Source organism: Oryzias melastigma, linkage group LG10 (assembly GCF_002922805.2).
Source record: "Oryzias melastigma strain HK-1 linkage group LG10, ASM292280v2, whole genome shotgun sequence".
NCBI lineage: Eukaryota > Metazoa > Chordata > Actinopteri > Beloniformes > Adrianichthyidae > Oryzias > Oryzias melastigma.
In genome coordinates this window covers 9,781,648-9,807,052 of record NC_050521.1, presented here as the reverse complement: position 1 = coordinate 9,807,052, position 25,405 = coordinate 9,781,648, and the positions used below count along the sequence as shown (strand labels likewise).

The 25,405-nt window shown below is 39.4% G+C and overlaps 3 protein-coding genes across 4 annotated transcripts in view; 2 read left to right on the top strand and 1 right to left on the bottom strand.

Moving 5' to 3' along the window:
* The first annotated feature begins 1,079 nt into the window (after positions 1 to 1,079).
* xkrx (XK related X-linked) lies at positions 1,080 to 14,939 on the top strand. The gene is made up of 3 exons (XM_024283690.2): positions 1,080 to 1,957; positions 12,763 to 13,022; positions 14,066 to 14,939. Exons 1-3 carry the CDS (start codon positions 1,629 to 1,631, stop codon positions 14,908 to 14,910), a joined length of 1,434 nt encoding a protein of 477 aa, XP_024139458.1. The 5' UTR covers positions 1,080 to 1,628; the 3' UTR covers positions 14,911 to 14,939.
* Positions 14,940 to 15,634: 695 nt separating this feature from the next.
* Positions 15,635 to 21,872, top strand: nox1 (NADPH oxidase 1). Its single transcript, XM_024283688.2, has 13 exons — positions 15,635 to 15,872; positions 15,973 to 16,068; positions 16,968 to 17,078; positions 17,338 to 17,422; positions 18,180 to 18,325; positions 18,405 to 18,598; positions 18,686 to 18,809; positions 18,887 to 18,979; positions 19,052 to 19,293; positions 20,340 to 20,502; positions 20,662 to 20,808; positions 20,892 to 21,016; positions 21,184 to 21,872. The coding sequence occupies exons 1-13, from the start codon at positions 15,828 to 15,830 to the stop codon at positions 21,308 to 21,310; spliced, it is 1,698 nt and encodes a 565-aa protein (XP_024139456.1). The 5' UTR covers positions 15,635 to 15,827; the 3' UTR covers positions 21,311 to 21,872.
* A 145-nt stretch (positions 21,873 to 22,017) lies between these two features.
* The window catches only part of cstf2 (cleavage stimulation factor, 3' pre-RNA, subunit 2), a 10,539-nt gene continuing 7,151 nt past the window's right edge, over positions 22,018 to 25,405 (bottom strand). The window contains exons 9-14 of one of the 2 annotated variants that reach the window (XM_024283123.1): positions 24,488 to 24,587; positions 23,308 to 23,504; positions 23,093 to 23,217; positions 22,836 to 22,919; positions 22,296 to 22,462; positions 22,018 to 22,211 (exon numbers count right to left, since the gene is read on the bottom strand). In XM_024283123.1, the coding sequence (XP_024138891.1) occupies positions 22,337 to 22,462; positions 22,836 to 22,919; positions 23,093 to 23,217; positions 23,308 to 23,504; positions 24,488 to 24,587 (632 nt within the window). In that variant the 3' untranslated portion in view covers positions 22,018 to 22,211; positions 22,296 to 22,336. Of the gene's footprint in view, positions 22,212 to 22,295; positions 22,463 to 22,835; positions 22,920 to 23,092; positions 23,218 to 23,307; positions 23,505 to 24,487; positions 24,588 to 25,405 lie in introns of those variants that run through there. The other variant, XM_024283124.1, reaches the window with a different exon arrangement.

The following is a 25,405-nucleotide window of genomic DNA, read 5'->3' as shown; positions in this document are numbered from 1 at the left end:
ACTGATCTATCTTAGTTTGCTGTCTGCTGTGCTTCCCTTTAATAAGGAGAGAAACTAAGTGGAAGTAGGAGGCAATGTGTTCAGGATATTTCACAAAAAAACAGATGGTAGTTTGAAACTAAACTGGTTGAAAAATAATAATCGGTTGTGATCCTCTAAATATTTTGTTAAATTATTCTTCTGGTTAATTCTAATCTAACAAAAAAATCTATGTATTTGGAAAAGAAAAGTGGACTTTAGTTCCAACATTACTCATGGTATTATTTATAGAAGCATGTGACACTGACTGAGACAACACTACTGGTGTAGAGGTAGTGTGGTCAACCACTGATTGGTTCAGTTTTTGCCTCGCTCACCCATGTGTCAAATTGTCCTTGAGCAAAACACTGAACCACACATTGCTTCTGGTGGTTATAGGTTGGAACCACTGTTCAACTTCAGTGTGTAAATGTGTGAGGTGTGTGCATGGGACTGTAACTGTAGAGCTTTCAAAGAAAGTAGAAAAGCATGATGTAATAATACATAACCCATATTTGGTGCTGTTAAAAAGAAGGTTCCTAGTTGATTGCATGCTTAGTTATTTATAACAATTGTAAATTGGATGGATTTGTATTTACTAACCAACTTAACCTCTAAAACCACTGTTTGTAAGTTACATTATGACACACACAGTATTAATACATTTGGTTCACTGTCTCTTAAGCATCAGGAAGGAAAACCCATTTGCGTTGTGTCATATATTATATTATATTATATTATATTATATTATATTATATTATATTATATTATATTATATTATATTATATTATATTATATTATATTTATTATATTATATTATATTATATATATTTTTAACTATTTTTAAAATAGGCAAAGTGCTACCCAAATTTATCCCACAAAACATTATTTTAAAGATTAAAATACATTTATTTATTTGTTTGCTTGTTTATTTGTTTGTTTGTTTATGTATTTATTCATGTGTTTATTTGTGCACTCATCCATCTGCTCTGGTTTTGGTGCACGTATTTCCGGCTGTTGCTTTTAATCTGAAAGTGCCAGTGCGTGTCATTTCCGCTCTGCAGCTGTGTTTTGTGATTAGCTTGACTAGCGGCGCGGCTGTTTATTCTCTGTGTTGAAAACACGAGCACCGCGCCGAACAGACGCCGCTCCTCTGCGGACTCTGAACACCCAGATGTGGGCTGCATGCTGCTGGACTTGGGCGTCTTTGGAAAAAAAAGTTTCTAGTTTCTAAACAGCAGAATATTTATTTCTGCTTCTGTTTTTGCTCAAATATGGAGGACTAACGCCCGCGCGGAGCTTCTGTGGATTCAGTTTGGTGACGAAACCGAACTTTCCCGACCTGCTCGGAGTTCAAGTAAAACCACCCAGACATCTGAGCCGACAGAGACGCGTCTACTCTGGAGGAAAGAGGCCGAGCAAGGCGCCACGGACAAAGAATCGGGCATGTTCGGCGTGTGAGTGCTCGCCCGAACACGCAATGAAAACCCGGCGATGATCGACTTCTTTGAAAGTTGGGAAAGACTGCGCACGAAAGATGAGGACAAAGTTATGCTTTTGAATTAGAATTCTTCTCGAGGGCCTCCAAACAGTGAGGTGTCACTGCCAGCATGTGCGGAGTACCCGCGGAGGAGCAGCACGGGGAGATCTCCGACTCTGATCGGGACGCCTCTGTGGGGGAGAACCAGAGTAAGGTCCATCCCCCCGTCAGCGTGGTTCTGGCCACCCTGCTCTACTGCGCGGAGTTCGTGTCCGCGGCGGTGCTGATCAGCATGTACCACAAATCTGGAGACGTCATCTGGATGTGGTTCACCCTCTTCTTCGTGGTGTTTCCCGCTGTCCTCACGCAGCTCACGCTGACGTTCGTCCACAGGGACGTGGGCCGGGACCGGCCTCTGGTCCTGCTGCTGCACCTGCTGCTGCTCGGGCCCATCATCCGGTAGGTGAACGCCCATTAGACTGTCCTCGATGGAGGGATGAAGTGATGCAGATACAGTTTAGTCTGTCAAAACAGGACAAAAGTGCAAGAAACACATCAATAGGGAAATATCTGTATGTTTATGAGCAAGAAGAGAGTTTAATGGAATCAATCAATTAGTTTTTAAGTAAAAGGGCCAACATTTTCTCTAAAAGGACTCCAAAACAAAGTCCTTCTCAGAGTTTATAGATTTGGTGTTGCAGCTGCAGTGGAAGCTTTAAACACCCACTCCAATGAAAATTGTGTACTTGATGTTTTTAGCATGTTATTTTGCCATTTTTCTCACGATAGAGGACATATATAAAGAAAATTAAGCTTAAAATTACATTTCTTCATTCGAATCATTGTGATTTGAAGGCAAAAAACTGTTGGAAGAAGTTAAGATTTGTGACACAGAGCCTACAATTAGGGGGCCACAGGCTCCTTGCATTCTATAAAATCCATGCTTGAAGAGTTTTAGCATACTTTTTATTACCCTCTTATGGGGGCTGCACAATATTATGAAAACTGGCGCTATTAGTGATCGATATTTCAATGATTATAAGACTTGTGATGCATAGAAAAAATGCCAAAACAACTAATAAATTTCCATTTCACTGCAACGGTTTTATTTAAATTAAAGTAACTTAATCATTATACTCAAAATGATCCACATCTGCATAGGAGGGGAGCTCTTTTTGATTGGTCAACAAGGTGAATGGGGTCCATCTGATTGGTCAAATGCCCAAAAGGCTCCATTTGTTTAATTGAATACTGCAGGCTTCCATGAGATTATAAATTTAAATTGTAAATTTGTGATCTATTGTGCAGGCCTGCCTCTCATAGATGCTTGTTTCTGTTTTTTTTTCCCCTTTGGAAGAGTTGAAACTGCTTACTCTGTCAGAAGAACCGTCTAGAAACCATACTAAAGTCATAATTGATTTCCCATAAAAGTAATTGGAACCACACCCATTCATGGATTAAATGTATGGATAGTGAGTATTATGATATGGGAGACAAGAGACTGTGCAGCAGATGAACAGGCTTCTTCAGTTTTTCATGCGTTTCTGTGTTTAAAAATCATAGGTTTCATCTGAAGTATTATTGAAGTCCTTTTAAATATACTAAATTTGAGGGTTTTATTAACGGTCATTTGTAATTCTCAAATAATAAAGTACTAAATTAATGTTTGAGACTTTTTAATTATCTTTTAAATAAACTAAGATGCACATATAGAACTGATTTCATCATTTTAAATCCAAAAAATTATGTAAATGTGAAAAATGACCACAGTTCCACAAAGATTGTGAGACAGAAGAATATATTTAGGTCTTTTAACTGGAAGCCCATAGAAAAATTCCTCAAGTGTCAAATTCTCTTGCTCTAAATGGATTCAAATTATCGATCTAAGACCTACAAAGAGATCAGTGTTCACCATCTGTGTTGTGGTGGGTCACAGAGACCACATCCATCTGAGTTACACCCCTGCTGGTGATCATTTAGGTCTGCGTTGAGGAGGGGTAGACAGAGCCCAAGCAAAATCAACCCCAAATTCACGATTTTAAAACCAAACTTTTGCAAAAAAAAAAAAAACAGTTAAACTACTCAATAACAAATACACACATTTTTAATTCATGCAACATTGTATTCAAAAATATAAGCCTGGAAGGTCTAGAAAGAGCATAAAAAACAACAATTTTAAAAAGCAGTCAAAATGAAAATGAACGCAAATAAATGAAAACAAGTTGATGCAAGACTTTTTGCATTGTTCATGTTTGAAAACCACAAATGCCCAAATGTTTATTATATACCTCCTGTTCTTCCTCTGAAAAGGAGTTCTCCAGTAGCTTTCAAGGAGCCAAGATGCTGCAGCATTTTTCTATTACATTGAAGCAGATCTGCTCTGGTAAATCTCTATCACAGCATGACATCATGAAACTGCAACATTACCAACGTCAATCTCATTGGAGCATAAACATTTAGTTGACAGCTGGTGTTTTTTCATTATTATTAAAAAACCTGTAAATTTACCTTTTAATTTATTTTCCTTTACACTGAATCAAAATAAAGGCTTCAGTATGAACTTAATGGCTGGAAAGGCGTTGATGCAATATGGAGGTAAATGTAGAGGCTGCAGAGTGCATTCTACATTGACCTCTGAGAGTAGACAGGATGCTGCGCAGATATAATGCGGACTACTTCATCATTCTAATCATCTTATTTCAGTCTCTCTGCACCAGATCTCAGTGCAGATGGACAGCACTCACAGCGACACCACAGATGGCTGAAATGAATACGCTCCCATACATTGAAGCATGCAGAACAAAGAGATCAAAATAAGAGCCGGCTGTGAGCTTTCTGCCAAGTTATCCTGCCGTATAGTCTGGAAACACAAACTCCTGTCTCATCCACGGCCTTCTGCGGGGAAAGCAGCTGGATTTTGTGCCAAACAATTCAGTAAAATTGGCACAGCTTAAAAGAAATAACAAGGATGAGCTCAGTTTAGAAAATTAGAAAAGACAAAAGGGCCAATTCGAATTCTTCCCTTCTTTTTACCCTTTCTCCCTATCCCTCCATTTTTGGGGCATTTGTATGGAGCTAAATCTGGGCCAACATTATTTGAAAGTCAAATAAAACATTTTGAAAAAAATATTTTCCCCCCAAAAAATGTAAAATCTTCAAAACTTTTGCTATTCTAAAATAAACATAATTATTTTCAGCTTCAAATGTTCTGTTTTTTAGGTTTCAAAACACAAAGTTTCAGTTTCAAAACTTATTTTTTTCCACATTCATCTCTTTTTATTTATTTATTTATTTTCGTTTTGGAATCTGAAAATTTCAGTTTCAAAACCTTTGGCCCTGTTGTGGCGCGTTGGCTATCACAAATGACCAATAAAAGCACACTAGTTATTAGGCCACTGGAGACAACTCCAGCCTAGGAATTGTTTTAGCCATTTCTTACAATTATAAGGACATTTTCTATGCCTCTATTTAACACAATAATATGGCGCTTTGAATGGGCTAGAACAGCGTTTTGGACACGCGGTTTGTACACGATAAAACTCTGCTTTACACTCGGAATTATTCATTTCTGACCGTAATTATCCAAGTTCTCCAAGACAGTCAATGCCGTGGGACTGAAGTTACCACCCTCATGGATTTTGATTGGTCCTTTGTGTTAGCCCCGCCCCAACGGGGCAAAAAATTTTCAGATTAAAAAAAAAAAAGAGTTGAAAGTGAAAAAAAATTGAAAATGGAAAAAAAGTTATTAAATTAAAATTTTGAGTTTTGAAACCTAAAAAATTGAACATTTGAAACTGAAAATAATTAAGTTTATTTTATAATAGCAAAGAGTTTTGGACATTTTACTTATTTTTTTGGCCAAACAATAATATTTTTTTCAATTTGTTTTATTTGTGTTTCAAATAATGTTGACCCCAATTTAGCTCCATACATTTGTTCTGCTAGGGTTATCTGAAATAGTTTTTTTAAGGGTCTATCCTCTAAGTCAGGGATGTCAAACTCAAGTCCTCGATGGCTGACATCCTGCTGATTTTCCAGAAAACCTGCCTTATCTGCTGCTGATTACCTGGATCAGGTGTGTTTAGCCAATAATAAGCTTCTATGGCAGCTTGATTGGAAACCATGTAGGACACCGGCCCTCCAGGGCTGGAGTTTGACACCTGTGCTCTAAGTGGAAGGATACAGAGCCCTCTGTTGTGAGGGGGTTCCGCGTTGAACTGTGCCGTGGAGGAGAAGTGCATTATTTGGTGTGTTCTGAAGCACAGAGGTGTACATTTACATCTAAGTAATGACTTTCTGTTTTAGAATGACTTTTTAAAGTTATAAAACCACTGTTGTTATGTATATTCAAGCGTTGGAAGCTCCGCACTAACGCTAGCTGACCAAGTCATTGAGTGGAAGTGAGGTCCAAATTTGAAGACATTGTTTTTCCTTAGCTCTCCATTTGGAGGGCTAAATGTCGGGGTAGGGAGGAGGAAAGAATTTGGACTCAAGCTTTGTCTTTTAAAATTTTATGAGAGATTTTTAATATTTCATGTTACACATGTTGGTGTGGCATACACATTTTAGAAAGGTGATTTAGACATTTTAATTAAAGGTAGAAATGCAAAAATGACTACATCTTAGTATCCAGCTCAAGGCTGAGAACCTAGAGAGTTTAAACAACCTTTGAAAGGTAACCAAACACTTAATCAACTTTCTTAGGCTTCCGACCTCTATAAATGGGACTTTAAAAGTGCTTTCTGTTGGTCATTGCCACATTTTTGACAGTTTAAAATAAACTTTCATTAAATTATAGTCTATATCTGTCTGTGTGCGCTCCCCTACAGATTGAAACAATGTAGTAGTTATATTTTGTGATTGGTCAACTGGTGTAAGTCCCATGTCATTTCAGAAGTTTCATGTCATCATGCCTTGCAGCTCCAGTATAAAAGCCCCACCCATCTTTGATTTTGTAACATCGGTTGTTATTGTGTTAGCTTTAGCGTTGCTCGTAGGTGTATTTCCATTGGTTGTTAAATTTCTACCGGTGTGCGCAACTTTCCGGTGGACCTGGAAGTTGGGCAACAGCGGTCTAGTGCAATTGGCATTGAATTCATCAAACTATGTTCTGGTGATGGATTTGCAAAGAAAATTTCTCTTGGGATTGTGTGCTTAAAGCGTTAGCCTTTAGCAAACATTATCTTATGATGCTAGTGTCATTTTATCACTCCAGCTATGTCACATTTCTCCCCCTACTCACTCTGTTGTGCGTTTGCCATTTTCTATCGCTGTCCAAAATCAAGTGCACTAGAAATTTCCCAGAAGTCTTTGCAAAAATCTAGCATGCATCAATCCTCACTAGATTAGCAAATATAGACCACAATGCATTGCGGTTGAACAATTTAGAGCAAAAAAACGTGTTTAAATGTAATTTTTGAATAAACTATCCACATTTTCACCATTAGAACACATTGGAGTCATAAATAAACGTTGTGAAATGTTCGTATTGATTCAATTTGAATTTTGTGAAATCCGTGATGTCATATTCGGCATTTAGAAAAACAAAAGAAACGTAGTGAGCATCGTGTCTGAATTTTCTTTACAATCCAGGCACTATCTAGTCCCGCACTATATCATTTTTTAGTTCTTAGGGATTAGGGTGGGAATTCGGACCCAGCCTCAGACACAGGTCCCCCCTCGGTCTGGACCATGAATGCCTGCCTCAGGAGAAAGTGGGTCTCCTTTTAACAATTGACAATGATATGCTATCATATGCATACTTGTTCATTATTGGCGTGTTTACAAGTCTTACAAGGAAAAAATGGTTTGTTATTCTTATCTGGAAACCTAAAAACTTCTGTTTTATTTTCTTTTTAGTTATTGCCTGCATTACCTGTTTGGTGACTCACTCAGGAAGTCATAAGTCATTTTTTTTAATTTACTGTCAGGACTTCTTAAACTATATTTCCCTCTGAACTTTGATTTCAGATCACCCAGAGGAGTTGCCGTCAGCTCCAAGATGCTGTAAAGTTATTTAATGAGTTTGGAATTTTGCAGGAAAATAAATCCAACCATATTTTTGGCTGCATATTGGCATAAGAAAACATACTGACTATACAGTAATAATGTCGTTATTAAAAGAGGACAATCGATGCAGCAATCAGAGGATTTTTTAATATTAGTTCAGTTTGAGCCAAAAAGCTTTTCTTTTGGAGATTTTCAGTCCAACTTGGAGTTGTAGGGTTCAGGGTCTAAAAGAAAATGAGTCATAAACACATTAAGATAAAACTGCGACTAGTATGTTATGTTGGCAGCAAGTAAACGCCTCTGTTTTATGGTTTTGACAGGTCCTGTACAAGAAAAGTTGAGGATTTATTATTTCCTAGAAGGCCAACTTACTTCTTACGACTTACTACCACTATTTAAGCCCAGAGGTGTGGCTCATGCTAGTCTATCTTGTCTTTAATGAACAGAGTAATGCGGATGCATAACATGGAGTCATTTTCTTTTTTCGCTTCGTTAAAAAACAGAAGTTGGGAAATGTTGTTGGTTTATCAACTGTAGCCTGTGGGTCCTAAACATTTGTTATGGAAAGACTTTTTATTAACTTTTTAGCAGGTTCACACATCCATCTGTAACGCTGAGGCTCTAAAAATGCTGCTGCTTATAAGATGACACCTTCACTTGTTCTTGTAAAAAAAAGGAGATAAATGATTTTTGCATGCTTTAGTTTTTAGGAACTTCTTTGCTCAGAATGTTCTCTCCAGTCCTTTGTGTGACAGCCATAGCATGTTGTCATGCTGACTGGAATGGCCTCCTCCCTGCTGACCCCCCCTCATTCACTGAGCGGGATTGAAAGGTGGAGTGAATTCCATGCTTTGGTCTCCACAGGTCTGGACAGATGTGTTCAGGAAAGCTCTCCTTAAAACGAACTCATGAAAGTAGTTTGGAAGAAATGATTTCACCCTGTCGCAGGAATTCTGCTGACAATTCCTCCTCTGCGTGAAGGGGAATGCCAAAACATTTCACACCCTTCTTTGGTTAGTTCTGCTTTCACAGCGTCGTGTCAAAGCAGACTATCTGGAATCAACGGTTAGGACATCTGTACATCTGGAAGCTGCTGTGCCAGAACAGAAAGAAAAGTTCAAAGAAGAAAACTTTGAGCTTTGCAAAGAAGACCCATTTTTTGCAATAGAGATGTTTCTCATTCTTTTGGCAACTGGATTGTTTGTTTGGTTTCATACTTTAGAGCAGGGGGTGTCAGACTCATTTGCACAAGAGGTCAAAATATCAAAACACACCTTAGGTCGCAGGCTGAACAGGATCAACATTTATCAAACACTCTAAAACTAAATTAGCCAAACAGCGATCATTGTAGCTGAAAAATAGCTAAACTTCAAAAAGCCTACATTAGCCAAAACAGCTAGCATGTAAATATTAGCCTATCTCCAAAACAGCCTTAAAAAATCGTGAGAAATACCAAAATGGTCCAAAAAAGCTGTCAGAATGCCAATTTTTAAAACTTTAAAACCGTAACTTTTTTAAACATAATTATGAATAATAAAAACGGGCAGGAATATTATTCCACAATAAATTAATTTAAACCTTTCAAAATTTTACTCTCCACAAAAATATATTTTATCAAAATTATACAAGTTTGAAATGCACGCAAGATAACAAAGAGCCATAGATAACAATAAAATAAAATGATCTGGAAGGTTGGATATAATTACCTGGCCTGACTTTGACACATGTGCTTCAGAGAAACCCACTAGAGTTGACTTGAAAGAACTTTTTTTGGACTTCGTATGGTCTTCTATCACCACCATCATCATGTCCTCCAGGGGAGGAGGTCCTGTCTCCATGCATACAGCCGACCAGGTGGACTAGCTTTTTCTATTGCTGCCAGTCAGCATTTCTGCATCCTCCACAGCAAGTCTGTTTGCTTGAGCTCTGTTGCAAAAATATCTAACCTTTATGTGTGATGCTAATCTTGTAGTTGTCTCCAGCCTACGACCCTTGGGTGATACTAGAAGATGGCCCTCACCTGGGGCAAGGTCTCAATTTATGTCTTTCTGGGCCAAGGTCTTCATTAAGGACGCCGCATTTTGTATGTAGAGCCTAAAAATGGACTTAAAAACTTGGCATAGTGAGACGTGAACGCAAGAGTTTATAAACGGTTGCCTAAAACATAGTTTTTATTCTAAGTGGTCACTTAAATGTGTTGGTATGAACGTAGCTTCAGAAATATCCAAAGAAAGGGAAACAAAAGGAGGATGTGAAACAAAATGAGGATTTTTTAATATGAGGTTACTCGGAGTAACGTTTCTGCTCCTGTGCTGCAGTTTCAACATCAGGACAGGAAACATACAGAAGCTTCACCCAGAGTTCAAACTTAGGCCAACTTTTTTAAATTTGTGTCAAATATGCCCAAATCTTGATATTAAATTTGCCAGCAACAATAATTGTGATTTCTAAAACGTGGGTGTAGGTCTGTGTCTATCACTACACCCACATTTCTGGCCTGGTTGGTAGTTTTGAGTTGAATAGATTGAAGCTCTTTAGTGACGTCCAACCTTTTCTCTTTAGCCCCAAAGACAATAACCTCAGTTTTGTTTTTGTTTGCAACTGAAGTAAATTGCAGCACATCCAGTCATTAATGTCCTCAATGAGTTTACCAAGAGCCTGTACAGGGCCTCGGTCTCCTGGTGTCAATGTAATATATATCTGTGTGTCATTTGCATAGCTATGGTAACTAATGTTGTTGTTCTTTATAACCTGGGCCAGTGGGAGCATGTAGATGTTAAATAGAAGGGGTCCCAGGATGGAGTCTTGGGGAACTCAACATGTAATTTCTGTTGGCACAGATGTGAAGTTACCAATTGACACAACATATTTCCTGTTTTCTAAGTACGTTCTGAACCAGTTTAGTTCTGGCCCAACAAGACCCACCCTGAAAGACTTTTACCTTGTCTAAAGCAGAAACCTGTGCCGCCCAAAACAGAAGTGAGCTCACATTTTCTCCCACGCACGCCCGCCTAAGACAGTTTTGTCGTGATCCCCGTTGGAGTGAACGTGTGTTTTATGTTCTGTGGTTCCGGTTGAAGCTCATCATCATCTTTGCTGCCTCTCTGCTCAGATGAGAGACTTCCTGTGAGACTGCGAGGTGGTGTAAGTGCTGATTGCGTTGCTACACAAACATCTCCCTTTTAAAAAAAAAAAACACCCCAAAGAATTCAAGCTGGTGATGTTCTTGTTTCTCTGACTATTTTCTCAGAAAAAGGAGGAGCCGGTCTGTGCATGTAGAGCCTCTGGATGTCTTACACTCGACTCTGATGAGTCGGTGTCACCGATCCTGAGAGACCAAAACAGGATGAGCTTGCTAAAGAGTGGTTATTTCCTGAATGGGCTAAAGCACCAGCACAAACTGCTGCTGCTGCTGCTTTCATGAGGGGAGGAGCGTGCATGTGGAGGCTGCATGTGCAGTCTCTTATAGCAATTTTGCCTTGGAATTATTCCTTTTTTCGATTGTGTTCTTCTAAAATGAAATGAACTTGTGATATTTTAGAGAAAAAAAAGTTAGAATAAGAATTTTGCCTGTTAATCTGTGCTTCCCAACTGCGAAACTGAAAGATCTGACTGTGCCCCTGGCTTTCAATGGAAAGAATGTGTGACGGGCCAGTGCTGGGGAGGAAAGACGGGATTTCTTGAGGTCAGGTTCAGTTCAGTGTGTTGCTCTGGAGCTGCAAGAAACCCTTCTGTGCTGGAAGCATTCAAAACAGTATCTCATCGTACATTCCAGCACGCTAATGCAATACAGCCCTGGAGGATTGAAGATTTTGTGTCGAATACTGTTTGCCTAACATGAGCTTTAACATGCATGTCTTCATGTGTTTGCCAAGTTGAAACTTGTCCCTCTAGTTTAGGTGGCTTTTGTTTCCTGTTTGCTCTGAAACGGCTTGCTTCAGAGTTTGTTTTTTCGCTTCAACGCCTTGTACCGCCTTTCAAATATATATATATATATATAAATATATATATATATATATATATATATATATATATATATATATATATATAAACTGCACTTTTATAAGCGTAATTTATTTTTTTCTCTACATGAAAAGGTATATTCTCTTCTGACACACACATTTACCTTGCAAACATCAGGAGCCACACCCTAAGATTTTCTGCGATCCCCTCCCAGCTCCAATTGCCCTGTTTGCTTTTCTCTAAGCGCCCCCTACTGGAGCCTCACGTGCTCTGCAGCCACACTGCCTTCACAAATCAAAGACTATTCCAACATCTGTTTTTCTCTATATCCTTTCAGACTTCATTTGACTAAAATCACAGTTAACACTCATGGTTATGGGGTTTAAATTGTTTTTTTTTTATTTCTTAATTCCACAAAAGAAAAGAGAACTGATGCTTTCCTCAAAATCGGCTTTATTCCAAATGTATTTATTATTTGAAATCTAAATAAAATATCTGTGTTTGACCCAAAAAGAAAGAAAGAAAATATCTGAAACTTGTTGCCATTCTAAAATAAATGTAATTATTTTTCGCTTCAAATGTTCTGTTTTTTTTTTATTTTAAAAGCTCAAAATTTCAGTTTAAAAACTTTTGGCCCCGTTGTGGAGCGTCGTGGGGGGCTAACATGAAAGACCAGTCAAAATCGATGAGGGTGGTAACTTCAGTCCCGGTGCGGTGCATTCACTGACTGAGAACTTGGATCATTACGGTCAGAAATTATCCTTTTTTTTTTTTTTGGTCAAACACCAACATTTTACTCTATTTGTATTATTTGGGTTTCAAATACTATTGGCCTCAATTTAGCTCCATACATTCCTTTGGGGTCATAATTTTGAATGAGATCATTAAGAATTATATTCATAAGAAAGCACTAACAGTTTAGATTTAGGAGCTGTGCTATCTTAGATATTAGGGACAACCAGGCTGCAAAAACAAGAACATCTCATTCAGCACAACAAAAGAAAATTGAAATGCATGAAACCACAAGGATCATTACTCATACATTTTATGTCAGGCTGCAGATCAGTCAACTCAGAGGTGAATTTCTAACAAACTCCTACTGCTCTGCAGAAACTATGTTCTAGAAAACAACAGTTTTTTTAGTTTGGGTTAATAACAGCATCATCACAATGAAATGACCATTAAGAATGATTTTAAAATGGAGCAAAAGATGACTGGAGTGGGACTTTAAAAATGACAAAAGACAACACTGCCCCCTGTTGGTGTTAAAGTATAATCATTTTGTTCCTCAGGTGTTTAGAAGCCCTCATACTCTATTGCAAAGCCGGGAAAATGGAAGATTCTTACGTCACCATCACCAAAAGGAACTTCCTGAAGAAGGGCCAGAGGATGGAACGGGAGATTCACATTGGCCAGGTGGAACGCAACCTGGCCACCCACAGGGACGCCTTTGAACGCACCACCGTCATCCAGGCGTTCCTGGGCTCCACCCCCCAGCTGACACTCCAGCTGTACGCCGCAATCCAGGAGAGATATGTCCTTGATGGAAGACGTAAGGCTGAACTTAGTTATACCAAGTCAGGGAAATCTCCCAAAAAAAATGACAAATTTGAAATTTTATTATTTTATTATTTTATTTTTAAATACATAACTTGATATTCTTCTGCAAATTTTCTGAGTAAATTAGCTACTAAGAGCATGGTGCTCACATGGTTGACTGTATGGAGAAAGCTCAGATCCGACAGTATAAATTAGACTTCATTCCTTCAATATCTTTAGATCATCTGCACCTCATTTTAATAACAAATTTCTTAACAAAAGTGAATTCAAATCAAATGATTGTCCTGCTCAGCTGTGATGTTTCTCTGCAGCTTTTTCTCAGTTCAACAGCTGTTTGGCCTCTTCAGGCTGCTGATTCTGGCTATTAAGTTATTAACCACATGGTGGCGCTACAGTTAGATTTACACCCTTAGCTGCAGCCAAAGCTCCAATCAACAGTCAAAAGGGATCACTTCAGTTCATTTTAGGATCTCAGTCAGGTAGTTAATTAGAAACTTAAATTTGACCGACTTAATTTTAACTCTGGAGAAGCCAAGAACAATGTTCTTCAAGGCTTTTGAAGGGAATTTTTTCTTTGTTTGTTCATTTTGAGTTGCAGCTATTAATAGCAGCCAAAAACTAATAATAAAATAAAAATAGCCCAAAAAAAGAAAAAAAAAACATGCATATATGTGCCTTTACATCCATTTTTAATTGGAAGTGGTAGCTTGAACGCATTTTTCTGACCCCGGTGTGAATGTAGCATAATAGGACACAAGGGCAAAACAGCTAAACTCAACGAGTGAAGTGTATAACAGAGGTGGGAGTATGATTGTATGGGGCTAAAGGGAAAGTATTGTTGAGAATATATCAAAAATATGTGGCAGAACTTGGATGTTTGGGTTGGTTCTTGCATAATTTGGCAGAAGCACAAAAAGCTGATGTCAAACCGATGATCTGTCATCTGCCACAGAACTACAGGGAAAAGGAAGGAAATGTGAGATTTTTGTGAAAACTGAATGCTGTCTTCATTCAAAGTCCTGTCTGTCTTCTCAGTGGCTCTGATGATCATCAGCCTCATCTCCATCATCTACGGCGCTCTGGTGTGCAACGTTCTGGCCATCAAGATCCGGTACGACGACTACAAAGTGCGGCTGCGCCCCGTGGCTTACTTCTGCATGATAGTGTGGAGAGGCTTGGAGATCGCCACCCGGGTGACGGCTCTGGTCCTCTTCAGCACGGCCCTCACTCACTGGGTGATCCTCGTCGGCTTGCTGAACTTCTTTTTCTTCTTGCTTCTCCCCTGGGTGAGGCTTTGGTGCAAAAAAACCTCCCCTACTGGCGACGTGGAGAAAAACTTCTCTAAGCTGGGCACCTGCATCGTGCTGAGCTTGTTCACGGTGCTGTTCGCCTGCATCAACATCTTCTGCTGGTCGGCAGTGCAGCTGGACCTCGCCGACAATGACCTCATTGAGAAGAAGCACAACTGGCTTCAACTGGCGATGTACTACTCCGGACGCTTCGTGGAGAACCTGCTCCTCATCACGCTCTGGTACTTCTTCAAATCGGACTTCTATGAGTACGTGTGTGCGCCGCTGCTGGCCGTCCAGCTGCTGATCTGCTACAGCCTGGCCGTGCTCTTCATGCTGCTCTTCTACGAGTTCTGCCACCCCTTCAGGAGCCTCTTCCAGCACAACATCCACAACTGCCTTCAGTGCAGCTGCCGACAGAAGAGCAGGAGGAGGCAGGAGGCCACCTCACATTCATACTCCACAGCCCCCACTTTGGTGCGGGGATCGAGGGAACATGTGGAGCTGCTGATGCCCCTTCATCCAGAGAACTCCGCTCTGAGGGGGGACCGGCCGATGGCTTTCGATGAAAACACGATGGAGGCAGCTTGAGACAAAATAAAATGAAACACAAGCCTGTACTTCTCTGTGTTTTCCTCTAGAGGGCGCCCTGGGGAACAAACCAGGCACAGACTCACTTATTGACTTGTCAGTTTGGAGTCCAGGCAGACACTAAGGGGGCACCACAAAGGCCCCGCCTACCCTAAAAAATGTAGCATGTGAAAGTATGCAGCCGTGCACAAAGGCTGTTCTTCACGGAGCAGAGCTGAGCCAGGTGTGAGGGACATGTGCCAAGTGTGTGTGAGGCCAAACTCTGAGCAGGTCGCCCTCACTTCACTTTTTCTCAGGGTTCCCTGTCACACCTGTTTGCTTCTGCATCCAGATAGCAGCGAAAAGCTGAGAAAGGGTTTCCCAAAATGCCTTACATTGTCTGGTTGCCTTGAATTAGCAAAAGTTTTTACGTGAAAGAACAAAAGAAGTGTACTGTCCTGAGGGGTTTGTGTTGGATCTGTCTGTCACTTTAACACTGAAAATACTACAAAAACAAAAAACTTTCACTTATTTGTTTAGCTAAGATCTTTTACAGTGCCTTGACTACTATTGTACTACTTGAACCTTTAATAAATTGTCCTAAAGAAAAATCGCTCCTTGTTTTTTTTTCTGCAATAAACCTCCAAACACTGGCTTCCTTTGTGTTATAAAAAGTAATGATTTCCCAGACAAACAGGTGAAGATTTCCTGGAGGTTGTAACGATCGCTTCCTCGTTCCTGCCACAGTGAAGTTTTGTCCGTCCTCATTCCAGTGCCGGGGAATGCAATCATTCACCTGAAATTTCCTGAGCTGCGCAATCAGACGCTGCAGCTTTTGTTTCCTCTTCATCACGGCTCAGTGGGAGGAGCGGGGCGCTATAAAGCCACAGGTGCAGGTGGACCGAAGGTGCAGAGAAGACGTGCACACACTTCCAGACATGGCAAACTGGATCATCAACAACGGGTTTCCAGCTGTGATGGTGGTAGGTTCATCCTTACCTGCACCTGGAGAGGACGTTGGCTTCATTCAAGCAGAAATCTGTTTTTTGAATTTGTTTTTACTAAAGATTTTTGCGTTTGCAGGTGGTCTGGATGACCCTCAACACATTCCTCTTTGTGTGGTATTATCTCTACTATGACCAAGATGAGTCGTTTTACTACACACGCCACTTGTTAGGGGTAAGTAAATAGACATAACATTTTGAAGGTCAATTTTAAAACATGTTAATAAAAGTATTTACGAATAAAACTATTTTGTGTAGAAAAAAAATATTTTTACCAGAAATTGTATTGTTATCCCTCAAAATGTTGTGACAACAAACATTTTGAGAATTGCATATTTAAGTATTTTGGCATAAGAAAAATTATTTCTTTTAGGGATAAAAGTTTAAAATAATTTCCATCCTTGCTAAAAGTGAATTCATTTTTTAACATTAAATTGCCAATTAGTAATAATTTAATTTAATTTAGTATTCTTTCTCCTGTTTTTTATGTTTAATAAATATATTGCTTCATATTTGGAATTATTCAATCGCCTTTTTGTCCTTTTTCGCTCTACCTTCTTATTAAAGGTTTTTCTTTAATTTATTGTTGCAGCAGAATTTTCTTCTTTTCTGATGATTAAAAAAAAAAAAAACATCTGTATACCTATTTTATTTGGGTTTTTGTTGTTGCATTTGTGCACCTAGTGTGTTCTGGTGGAATGGTAATTTCAGCTCTGAAGCACAGAGGTGGTTGTATCATGCTGTGGAGTTGCTTTGCTGGTAAAATGACTAGAGTACTTCAAAGTAGAGAGGTCTTCTTGAAAGAAATAAAAGATTAGGCAAAATTAAAGAAACATTTCAAGTTTCAGCCAAGTTTAGAATCAAGTCAATTTTAAGTAGTTTAAGAAGAAAAGTCATTCTGCATTCAGGAACCAAACACCAAATCCAGATTTTATCTTTGATATGCGACTTCTTCTTAAAGTATATATACATATAGTATATTCAGAAGATGCTATTTTAATTCAAATTTTGCTTTTTTAGATGGTTTAAACATGATGGTTTAAACAATAAAATAATACTTTTATTTTCCTTCAGTCAGCTTTGGCCTGGGCCAGAGCTCCTGCAGCCGTCCTCAACTTTAACTGCATGCTGATCCTCCTCCCAGTGTGCAGGAACCTGCTGTCTCTGATCCGAGGCTCCTTTGTGGTAAGATCGTGTTTCCCTTCTGAGAAGGAACATTTTATCTTCTGATATGACCACTTAAAGCTGTCACTAAGTTGCTTTGTCTTTTTATTATTATTTTTTTTACAGTACTTTCTCAGGAGCTCCTCACTTTTGCTAAAGTTTAACCAAAAAAATTAAGTGAAGAGGTTTTCTGTTGAGGGAAATGAAGTTGATGTGGACAGGTTTGTGGATGGAAACAGTGGCTCACGTTCCACTTCTTGTCTTGTTTTTATCTTATCAGTGCTGCAGTCGAACAATGAGGAAACAACTGGACCAAAATTTGACTTTCCACAAGCTGGTGGCGTACATGATCGCTCTCATGACAGGTGAACAATCGTGTCAACATGACCATCTATTGTTCTGATTCAGTTGGAGGAGTTTGAGTTTTATGGGGTATAGAGGGCGGACTTTGACATGTGTCAAAGTCAAGGCCCGAGGGCCGAATCCGGCCCTCCAGATCCTTTTATTTCATTGCGCTCATTTTCAACTTGTGTAACTTTGACAAAACAAAATATATTTTTATGTAGTAAAATATTGAAAGTTATTTAAGGTTTGAGTTTATTTATACTGGAATTATATCCCTGCTTGTTTTTATTATTCATAATTATGTTAAAAAGTTACTATTTTAAAGTTTTAAAATTGGCATTGGAGCTTTGGAGGCTATTTTGGAGTTTAGCTAATGTTCTAGCTACATGCTAGCTGTTTTGGCTAACTTAGGTTTCTCTCTCTTTTTTTGAGGCTAATTGGCATTTAGCTAAAATTTTAGCTGGGTTTCAGCTTCAGTGATTTCAGCCTTCAACTTCAACATTTTCAGCTATCAGCTTCAGCGTTTTAAATGATCAATTTCAGCATCTTCAGCTACCAGCACTAACATCTTCAGCAGCCACATTCAGCTTACAGAGCTCACACTAGCATTGTCACAGGTAATGCTATATATCTAGTTTATAATTATGTTAAAAGTTACAGTTTTAGAGTGTTCTATAAATGTTTATCCTGTTCAACTCGTGACCTAAGGTGTGTTTTGGTTTTGGCCCCCTGTGAACTGGTTTGGATCACACGTCTCCTTTCTGTGGGTTCTGACAGCGGTCCACACCGTCGCCCACTTGCTGAACCTGGAGTGGCTCAACAACAGTAAGCTTGGCCTTTACGATGAGCTGAGCACCGCTCTGTCCAGACTAGAAGATGAAAGAAACGAGACCTTCCTGAACCCGCTCCAACACATTGATGCGGTAAGTCCTACAGCTTGAAAGCTGAAGAAAACGTGATGCAGAAATGATGCGTTCGGAGGCTGATCTTCAATGTCTCCAGGATCCACAGCAGAGACCCACTCACTTTGCCTTCACCTCCATCGCCGGCCTCACGGGGGTCCTCATCACTCTGTCTCTCATCTTGATCATCACCTCCTCTATGGAGGTGATCAGGCGGAGCTACTTCGAGGTGTTCTGGTACACCCACCACCTCTTCATCGTCTTCTTCATCGGCCTCGTCTTTCATGGATACGGGTACAAGACTTCCCTCAACGTTCTTTTGTTCTGCAGAAAGAATTGTTGTTTTTTTTAAAGCCGGTTTTACTTGTTGGCTATGTGCAGGCGCATTGTGAGGAGTCTTCAGGACGAGCCTCTGCACAACACCACTTTATGTAAAGATCGCCCTGATGACTGGGGAAAGGTTCCTGAGTGTCCCATCCCCCAGTTTGCAGGAAAAGAACCCGGGGTTTGTTCATCTTAGTTCACAAAAAGAGAAGAACTTCTAAAACAGATTCAAAACTGACGATATTTTGTCATTTTCAGACCTGGAAGTGGGTGATTGGTCCAATGATAATCTATGTCTGCGAGCGTGTGCTGCGTTTCATTCGCTACATGCAGGCAGTGCAATACAGAAAGGTACGTGAGCTTTCTCTCATGTCTGTCCTCCCGAGAGATGAGTTTCTCTCACCGGGACACCTCTGTGTCCAGATTGTGATGCATCCGTCCAAAGTTCTGGAGCTGCAGCTGAGGAAGAAGGGCTTTAAAATGGAAGTGGGTCAGTACGTCTTCCTCAACTGCCCCAGCATCTCCCAGCTGGAGTGGCATCCGTTCACCATGACCTCTGCCCCCGAGGAGGACTTCTTCAGCGTCCACATTCGCTCGGCCGGGGACTGGACGGACAAGCTCATAGATGTCATGCAGAAGCTTCCAGAAGGAGAGCAGGGGCCCAAGTGAGTCCTAATGAAAAATCTGTCCTGAAATGATAATACATTTTCTGTTAAAGCAGTTCATTTAAGTCATCTTAGAAATAAAACAAACATTGTAGTAAATCTAAACTGACCATGCTCCTAAATCCATTTGGATATTTTAGCACATTTGATTAAAAACCTCTAAATAGCCTATTGAAACCATAGCTTAAAAAAAACTATACATTTTATAATAGATAATGTTTATTTAAAAATATTAAAGTATAAGTGCATGAAAATTGTCAGAAATGGATTCACAAGTTGAGATTTGTGGTATTAAACCTTAGTGAGCTCAAGGTTATGAAAATATATATTTTAAAGCTGTTTTGTGTGGTTTGTTTTCTTTTGTCACCCCACAGATGAATGCAAAATTAAAATGCTTTATGCTTTTTTATTTAAAAAAAATATTAAGCCACATTTTTGCAACAAAAAAAAAAAACTTTGTCATAAAAAATATTACATTTTTAAGATCAACACAGATAGATTTGAAGCAGAAATAATGCAAACTGCATGGAAAAATGTGTCACTGCTGTTTATTTTAAGATTTTTTTAGGAGTTTTTATGGGACAATCGGTTGTTTTAATCAACTTTTAATCATAATTTCAAAATGCTAAAGTGGTTTCTGTCTTGTTAAAAATCAAATGGGCCGAGTATAAAGCCTTGTGGTACACCACAAATGTGTGGTTGATCTGATAATATTTCACTTTGGTGATGATACAATCATGGACTTAAACAGAAAGCATTGTGAAATGTTGTCTTCCCTTTTTTATTTTAATTCATTTAAAAAAATAAACAATTTCACAATTGTACTCTAATAAATGTGCTAATGTAAAAAAATCTCAACTTATGGGAAAATGTAATATTCCTATGTACTGTTCGTCAAATATCTTCCTAAAAAAGCAACTTCCTAAAAAATGAACCGGCTCCAACACACAGCCTTGTGGTACACCACAGGGAACGCCACAGATGAGAAAAAAAAGCTTTGCACATCTTCTTCTTTAAATGTGTGATTTCATTCCGTCTGTCTTCAGGATGGGCGTGGACGGACCTTTTGGGACCGCCAGCGAGGATGTGTTTGACTACGAGGTTAGCATGCTGGTCGGCGCTGGCATCGGGGTCACACCCTTCGCCTCCATCATGAAATCCATCTGGTACAAATTCAAAGAGTCCGATCCCAAGCTCCGCACCAGAAAGGTGAAGCATCTCACTGAAAGTGACTGATTTATTTCAACACACGGGCATGACTGATGCGTCTGAGGCTTTATTTGATTAACTATTGTGTTTAAACAATAGCAATCATGTAACAGAGCTCTTTTGTGTTGAACACGCCTTTCATGTGCTTCCTGGTGCCAGATTTATTTCTACTGGCTGTGCCGGGAAACCCACGCCTTCGAGTGGTTTGCTGACCTTCTGCAGGTGTTGGAGAAGGAGATGGAGGAGCGAGGCTTGGGGGATTTCCTCACCTACAAGCTCTTTCTGACCGGCTGGGATCAAGGCCATGTATGAACATCAGTTTATCTGAACCCTGAAAACCAGCAGTTTCAGCCTAAACTCAGCTGAGTCTTTCTTACTCTCTTCAACAGACGAATCAAGTCATAGTTCACTTTGACGAGGACACAGACGTGGTCACAGGACTCAAACAGAAAACCCACTACGGTCGACCTAACTGGGACAAAGAATTCGATCAAGTCCGCAAAGAAAACCCTGCGTATGAAAAAGGCTTTTTTTTTCAATTATTGTCTTATTAATGAGACCGAACTCAAAATACTTTTAAACAGCTACATTAAATTAGAAACTCTTAAAATTCCATTTTAAAAAATGTTCCTATAACTTTATTGTGAATATTGAAGTAAAAGTCTTCCCGTCTGTGTTCAGGTCTGTGGTGGGAACGTTCCTCTGCGGCCCTGCAGCTCTGGCAAAGGTCCTGGAGAAGAAATGTGCCAAATATTCAGATGTGGATCCTCGCAAGACAAAATTTTATTTTAATAAAGAAAACTTTTAAGAGCAAATATATCTCCCCCAAACATTTAGAAAATATCAGGCTGACTCTGACAAGGACTGACGGTGGTAAAAAGGTGTGACAGGTTCTTTTTCCCGTCATTTGATAAAGATGAGGAAATGCTGCCTGATCTGTGCTCCTGAGTGACTCACTGTGGCTTATGGTAAGCCATTATTGTAAATATTATATTAGCTTTCAGCTGCTCTGTCATTAATGTTTTATTATTGTAAAAAAAAAATACAATATAGCATTTTTAAACCATGTTTCTTCACACTGTATGAAGCTGAATGCACTTTTATGGGGAATATTTGGGGCAAAATTATTTCTTCTTGTGGGAGAACTTTATCATTTTTGTTTTATTTTTGAATAAAATGTTACAAAAAAATAGGAAAAAGGCTCCGTCATGCTTAGGTTATCAATTTCATCTGAGATTTCTGACGACATTTTCTATTGTGCTGAGAAATTTCCGGTTTAAACATGTTAAACATGTTTAACTAATTGTGTCACAGGAAACTCATTTGTAAAATGAAACATATACTGGTTAATAAAGTTTGTTTAGAATGAACTTTTGTTCTGCGTCCTTCATTTTCCAAACTATTTCCCTGATTAGGGGAAAAAATACGTGCAAGGACACAAACCCCTGTGGTTAATCATTGTCTATGAAGATAGAAAGTAGTCATGTTTTCTTTTTTAAATAAAAACAAGGATAATTGTGTAGGATTTTCTTTTATTGACAAATCGGTTTCAGAGCTTAAACATGAAAAAGATGAAGGTTTGTGACGTCTACGGTTGAACTCTTTGCTTCTTGAGCATCTTCCTCTGAAACATTTCACTATGATACAAAACAAAGGAAAAACTACAAAAACACTTGAGGTGGGAGGACTTCAGCAGGGAGGGGCCAGAGCTGATGGAAAAGAAGGAACATGCGTCAACATAACTGAGCTGATGAAAACAAAAGGATGGTTTAAAAAAAAAATTGAACAGTCACCGTTGTTTTTTTTTTTTTTTTGTTTCCATCCATCAGACAGATCAAGGTGCCCCTCCTGCTGTCTTCTGAATCTGCTCTTTAAGGATGAGGATGCTCTGTCTCTGCTCTGGCGGCAGCATGGCGATCTGTTCCGGGGTCAGCTGCAGGACCTGCATGATCAGGGCGGCCTGAAAAGAGATGATTATTATTTGGGAGAAACTTTTTGCTTTTTTTGTCCTTACTGTCACCTTAAATATAAAATAAAATGTTATAAAGCTTTATTTTGAAATTAAAAAATATATATATATTTTGAAGGCCGGAGCAGTTTGCTGTTTCTCCGGGTTTCTACCACAACATTGACATGTCAACAGACTGGAATAGAACTGCTGTGTAAAGCTTGCGTTGCATAGGGACGGACGTCAGACATAACAGAGATGATGTAAACATTCTGATTGATTAATAAATGTTCTGTTTCATTGTGACAAAGCAGACGGAGCAGAGGTAAACCGGCATTTAAAGTGGGATCCAATGTCTGATTAATGTATTTAGGAGTTTCCTGACCTTCTCGTGGTCCTGTGTGGAGACCTGACTCTGTCCGGGACTGAAACCTCCTCCTGATGGAGGAACGCCAGATATACCTGGACCCTGCTCAACACAAACACACAGACTGTCAAAGTCTAAATCCTCTTTTTATCAATTATTTTTGTGTATTAGTTTGCTCAACAGTGATTCTGCAAAGTGTGAGTTCATAAACAATACTCAATTACAAAGCAGTTTTCTTTCCTGCAGAGTCACACGTGGACAAACATGTTTCGTACCGGTCTTGCAGGTAGAGGAGCATTTGGTCCCATGCTATGAGGAACGGGGCCCTGCATTCCTGTTGCCATGGGAACCCTCTGTGCCGCCACAGGCACGCGGGCATCCATCGCCCTCGGGTCACGTCCTGGAAAAATGGAAAAGAGTGTCAGCGGGGACTAAAACATTCCTGAAAAGCAAACATTACACAAAGCAGATCTTGAAAAACTTCAGCCACCTCTGGTTTCCATTGGTGGACCTCGAGGTTCCATCATCGGAGGCCCTCGTGGATCAACCATCATGGTTCGCTGCTCTCCCATGGGTGGGCCTCTCATGTCCATGGGGGGCCCCCTCATATCTGGAGGCCCACCTCCCATCGGTTGCATGTGTACGGGTGCAGCCTGGTGAGGGGGCGGAGCTCCCATGTAGGGTCGGCTAAATACAAACATAGGAGGGTAAATATCTGAGTTCAGCAAGACTTCCGGGAAATGAAGATCCAGTTTATATTCTTTATGTAAATGGATGAAACATTCCTGACAACTGAAATTAAAAAAACTTTTTTTTTAATAAAACACGTAAAATCATAATCCTGCTGGGTTGGTTACAGTAAGGCAAAAAATATATAATTTAAATGATGAGAGAGAGGATCATGTGACCAGATAAGACCAAAATTGAGCTCTTTTTGAATGAATGGGTGCTGATCTGCATCCCATAGCACCTGTGAAGCACGGAGGTGGAATCATCATGCTTTGGGGCAGCTTTTCGGCAGAGAAAACAGTATGAGTGATCCATAATTTAGACCCACTCCAATAAAAGTCATTTCAGTGTTTTTTAATATGTTTTTGTGGAACTTTTCTGATGATGGAGGACATAAATAAAGAAAATTAGGCTCCAATTGCATTTCTGTGTATTTCTTTATTTAAATTGTTGTGAATCAGGAGCAGACGTAAAAATGCAGCTAGAAAAAGACTGTATTTATGATGTAGTAAGCACACTGAAAAGTATTTCTAAGGGGTATTTTAGAGGTGAATTTCTAATGAACTCCTGGCTCTCTGCAGAAACTATGTCCCAGAAAACAATACAGGGGTTTTGATTTGGGGTAAAAATGGCACAATCATAATTAAAAACCCACTGGGAATGCTTTTAGAATATATCAAAGATGATCGGAGTGGGATCATGTTAACTAATAGGAAATGATTCAGCAGATATTAGATAAATGACTTGTACTTTTGCTTTTTGCACATACAATCATTGAAGAGCTGCTGATATTCTGTTTATTTGATATTTCTGAAAGGCTAAAAGAAGCACAGATGTCGCAGAAGCCTCCAGTCTTTAAAAACCTTTAGAATGAACCAACTGCATCTCACAACAACATTCCTGAACGCTGCACATTTTCAGACAACAGCAGAACAACTCACTTGGGGTCGATGACCTCCCCGGTGACGGACAACAGAGTTCCTCCTCTGGGGTCATTGGGACCATCTCCCAGCAGCCCTCTGGGCGGGATTCCCCCTGGTCCTGGAAAGAGGAAAGTTCACACTCAGCTATGTAACTGAGACACTCAGTGAAGGGTTCAGGTGCCAACTCTGGGCCAAACTCCAGGTTGGCACGCCTTTGAACAATGACTGTTTGAAATCTGACAATTGCTAACACTCATGTAGACATCAGGGTGTGTTTGAACAAAGGGGAGACGCTACAACAATGCTGCCCTCGATGAGCAAAAAGACAACAAAGGATCAAAACGCAGAAAAACATGTCAAATCTGCTTTAAAAAAAGCATAAAAAACAGACTTTTGTCTATTTTATTTTCTGTTACTGGCAAAGTGTTTTATTTTCTAAATTCTGCGATCCCACACGTGGCAAAAAACACACCAGACGGACCATCTTAGACACTACCAAAACTTTTTTTGAATGGCTACAGTGGGTTTGACAGGAATTTGCTCCGCCCACTTCAGCAATCCTTAAGAGCAGATGTGTCAAAGTCAAGGCCATTCAAGGATCATTTTATTGCATTATTTTTAATGATCTGATGTTTTCTTACGCTTATTTCTAACTTGTATAATTTTTACAAAATATATTTTTATGGAGAGTAAAATATTGAAAGTTATTTAACCCTTTAACACCTGAGAGGTCATCTGTGACGCTTAAACACAAAATCTTGAATACTGTAATAATATTCCTGGCTGTTTTTATTCATAGTAACGTTAAAAAGTTACATTTTAAAGTTTTAAAAAGCATTTTTGTGTGATCAATAAATGTTTGTGTTTGGCCTGCGATCTGAGGTGTGTTTTCGATTTCGGGCCCCTGCGTGATTGAGTTTGACACCCCTGATGTAG

What these genes read in the sequence shown, in the direction of transcription:
- xkrx (XM_024283690.2), top strand. Translation starts at nt 1,629, where the DNA reads ATGTGCGGAGTACCCGCGGAGGAGCAGCACGGGGAGATCTCCGACTCT. An exon ending in CTGCTCGGGCCCATCATCCG is followed by an intron (nt 1,958 to 12,762) that starts GTAGGTGAACGC and finishes TTTGTTCCTCAG; the next exon opens with GTGTTTAGAAGCCCTCATAC. An exon ending in ATATGTCCTTGATGGAAGAC is followed by an intron (nt 13,023 to 14,065) that starts GTAAGGCTGAAC and finishes CTGTCTTCTCAG; the next exon opens with TGGCTCTGATGATCATCAGC.
- nox1 (XM_024283688.2), top strand. Translation starts at nt 15,828, where the DNA reads ATGGCAAACTGGATCATCAACAACGGGTTTCCAGCTGTGATGGTG. An exon ending in ACACACGCCACTTGTTAGGG is followed by an intron (nt 16,069 to 16,967) that starts GTAAGTAAATAG and finishes ATTTTCCTTCAG; the next exon opens with TCAGCTTTGGCCTGGGCCAG. An exon ending in CATGATCGCTCTCATGACAG is followed by an intron (nt 17,423 to 18,179) that starts GTGAACAATCGT and finishes GGGTTCTGACAG; the next exon opens with CGGTCCACACCGTCGCCCAC.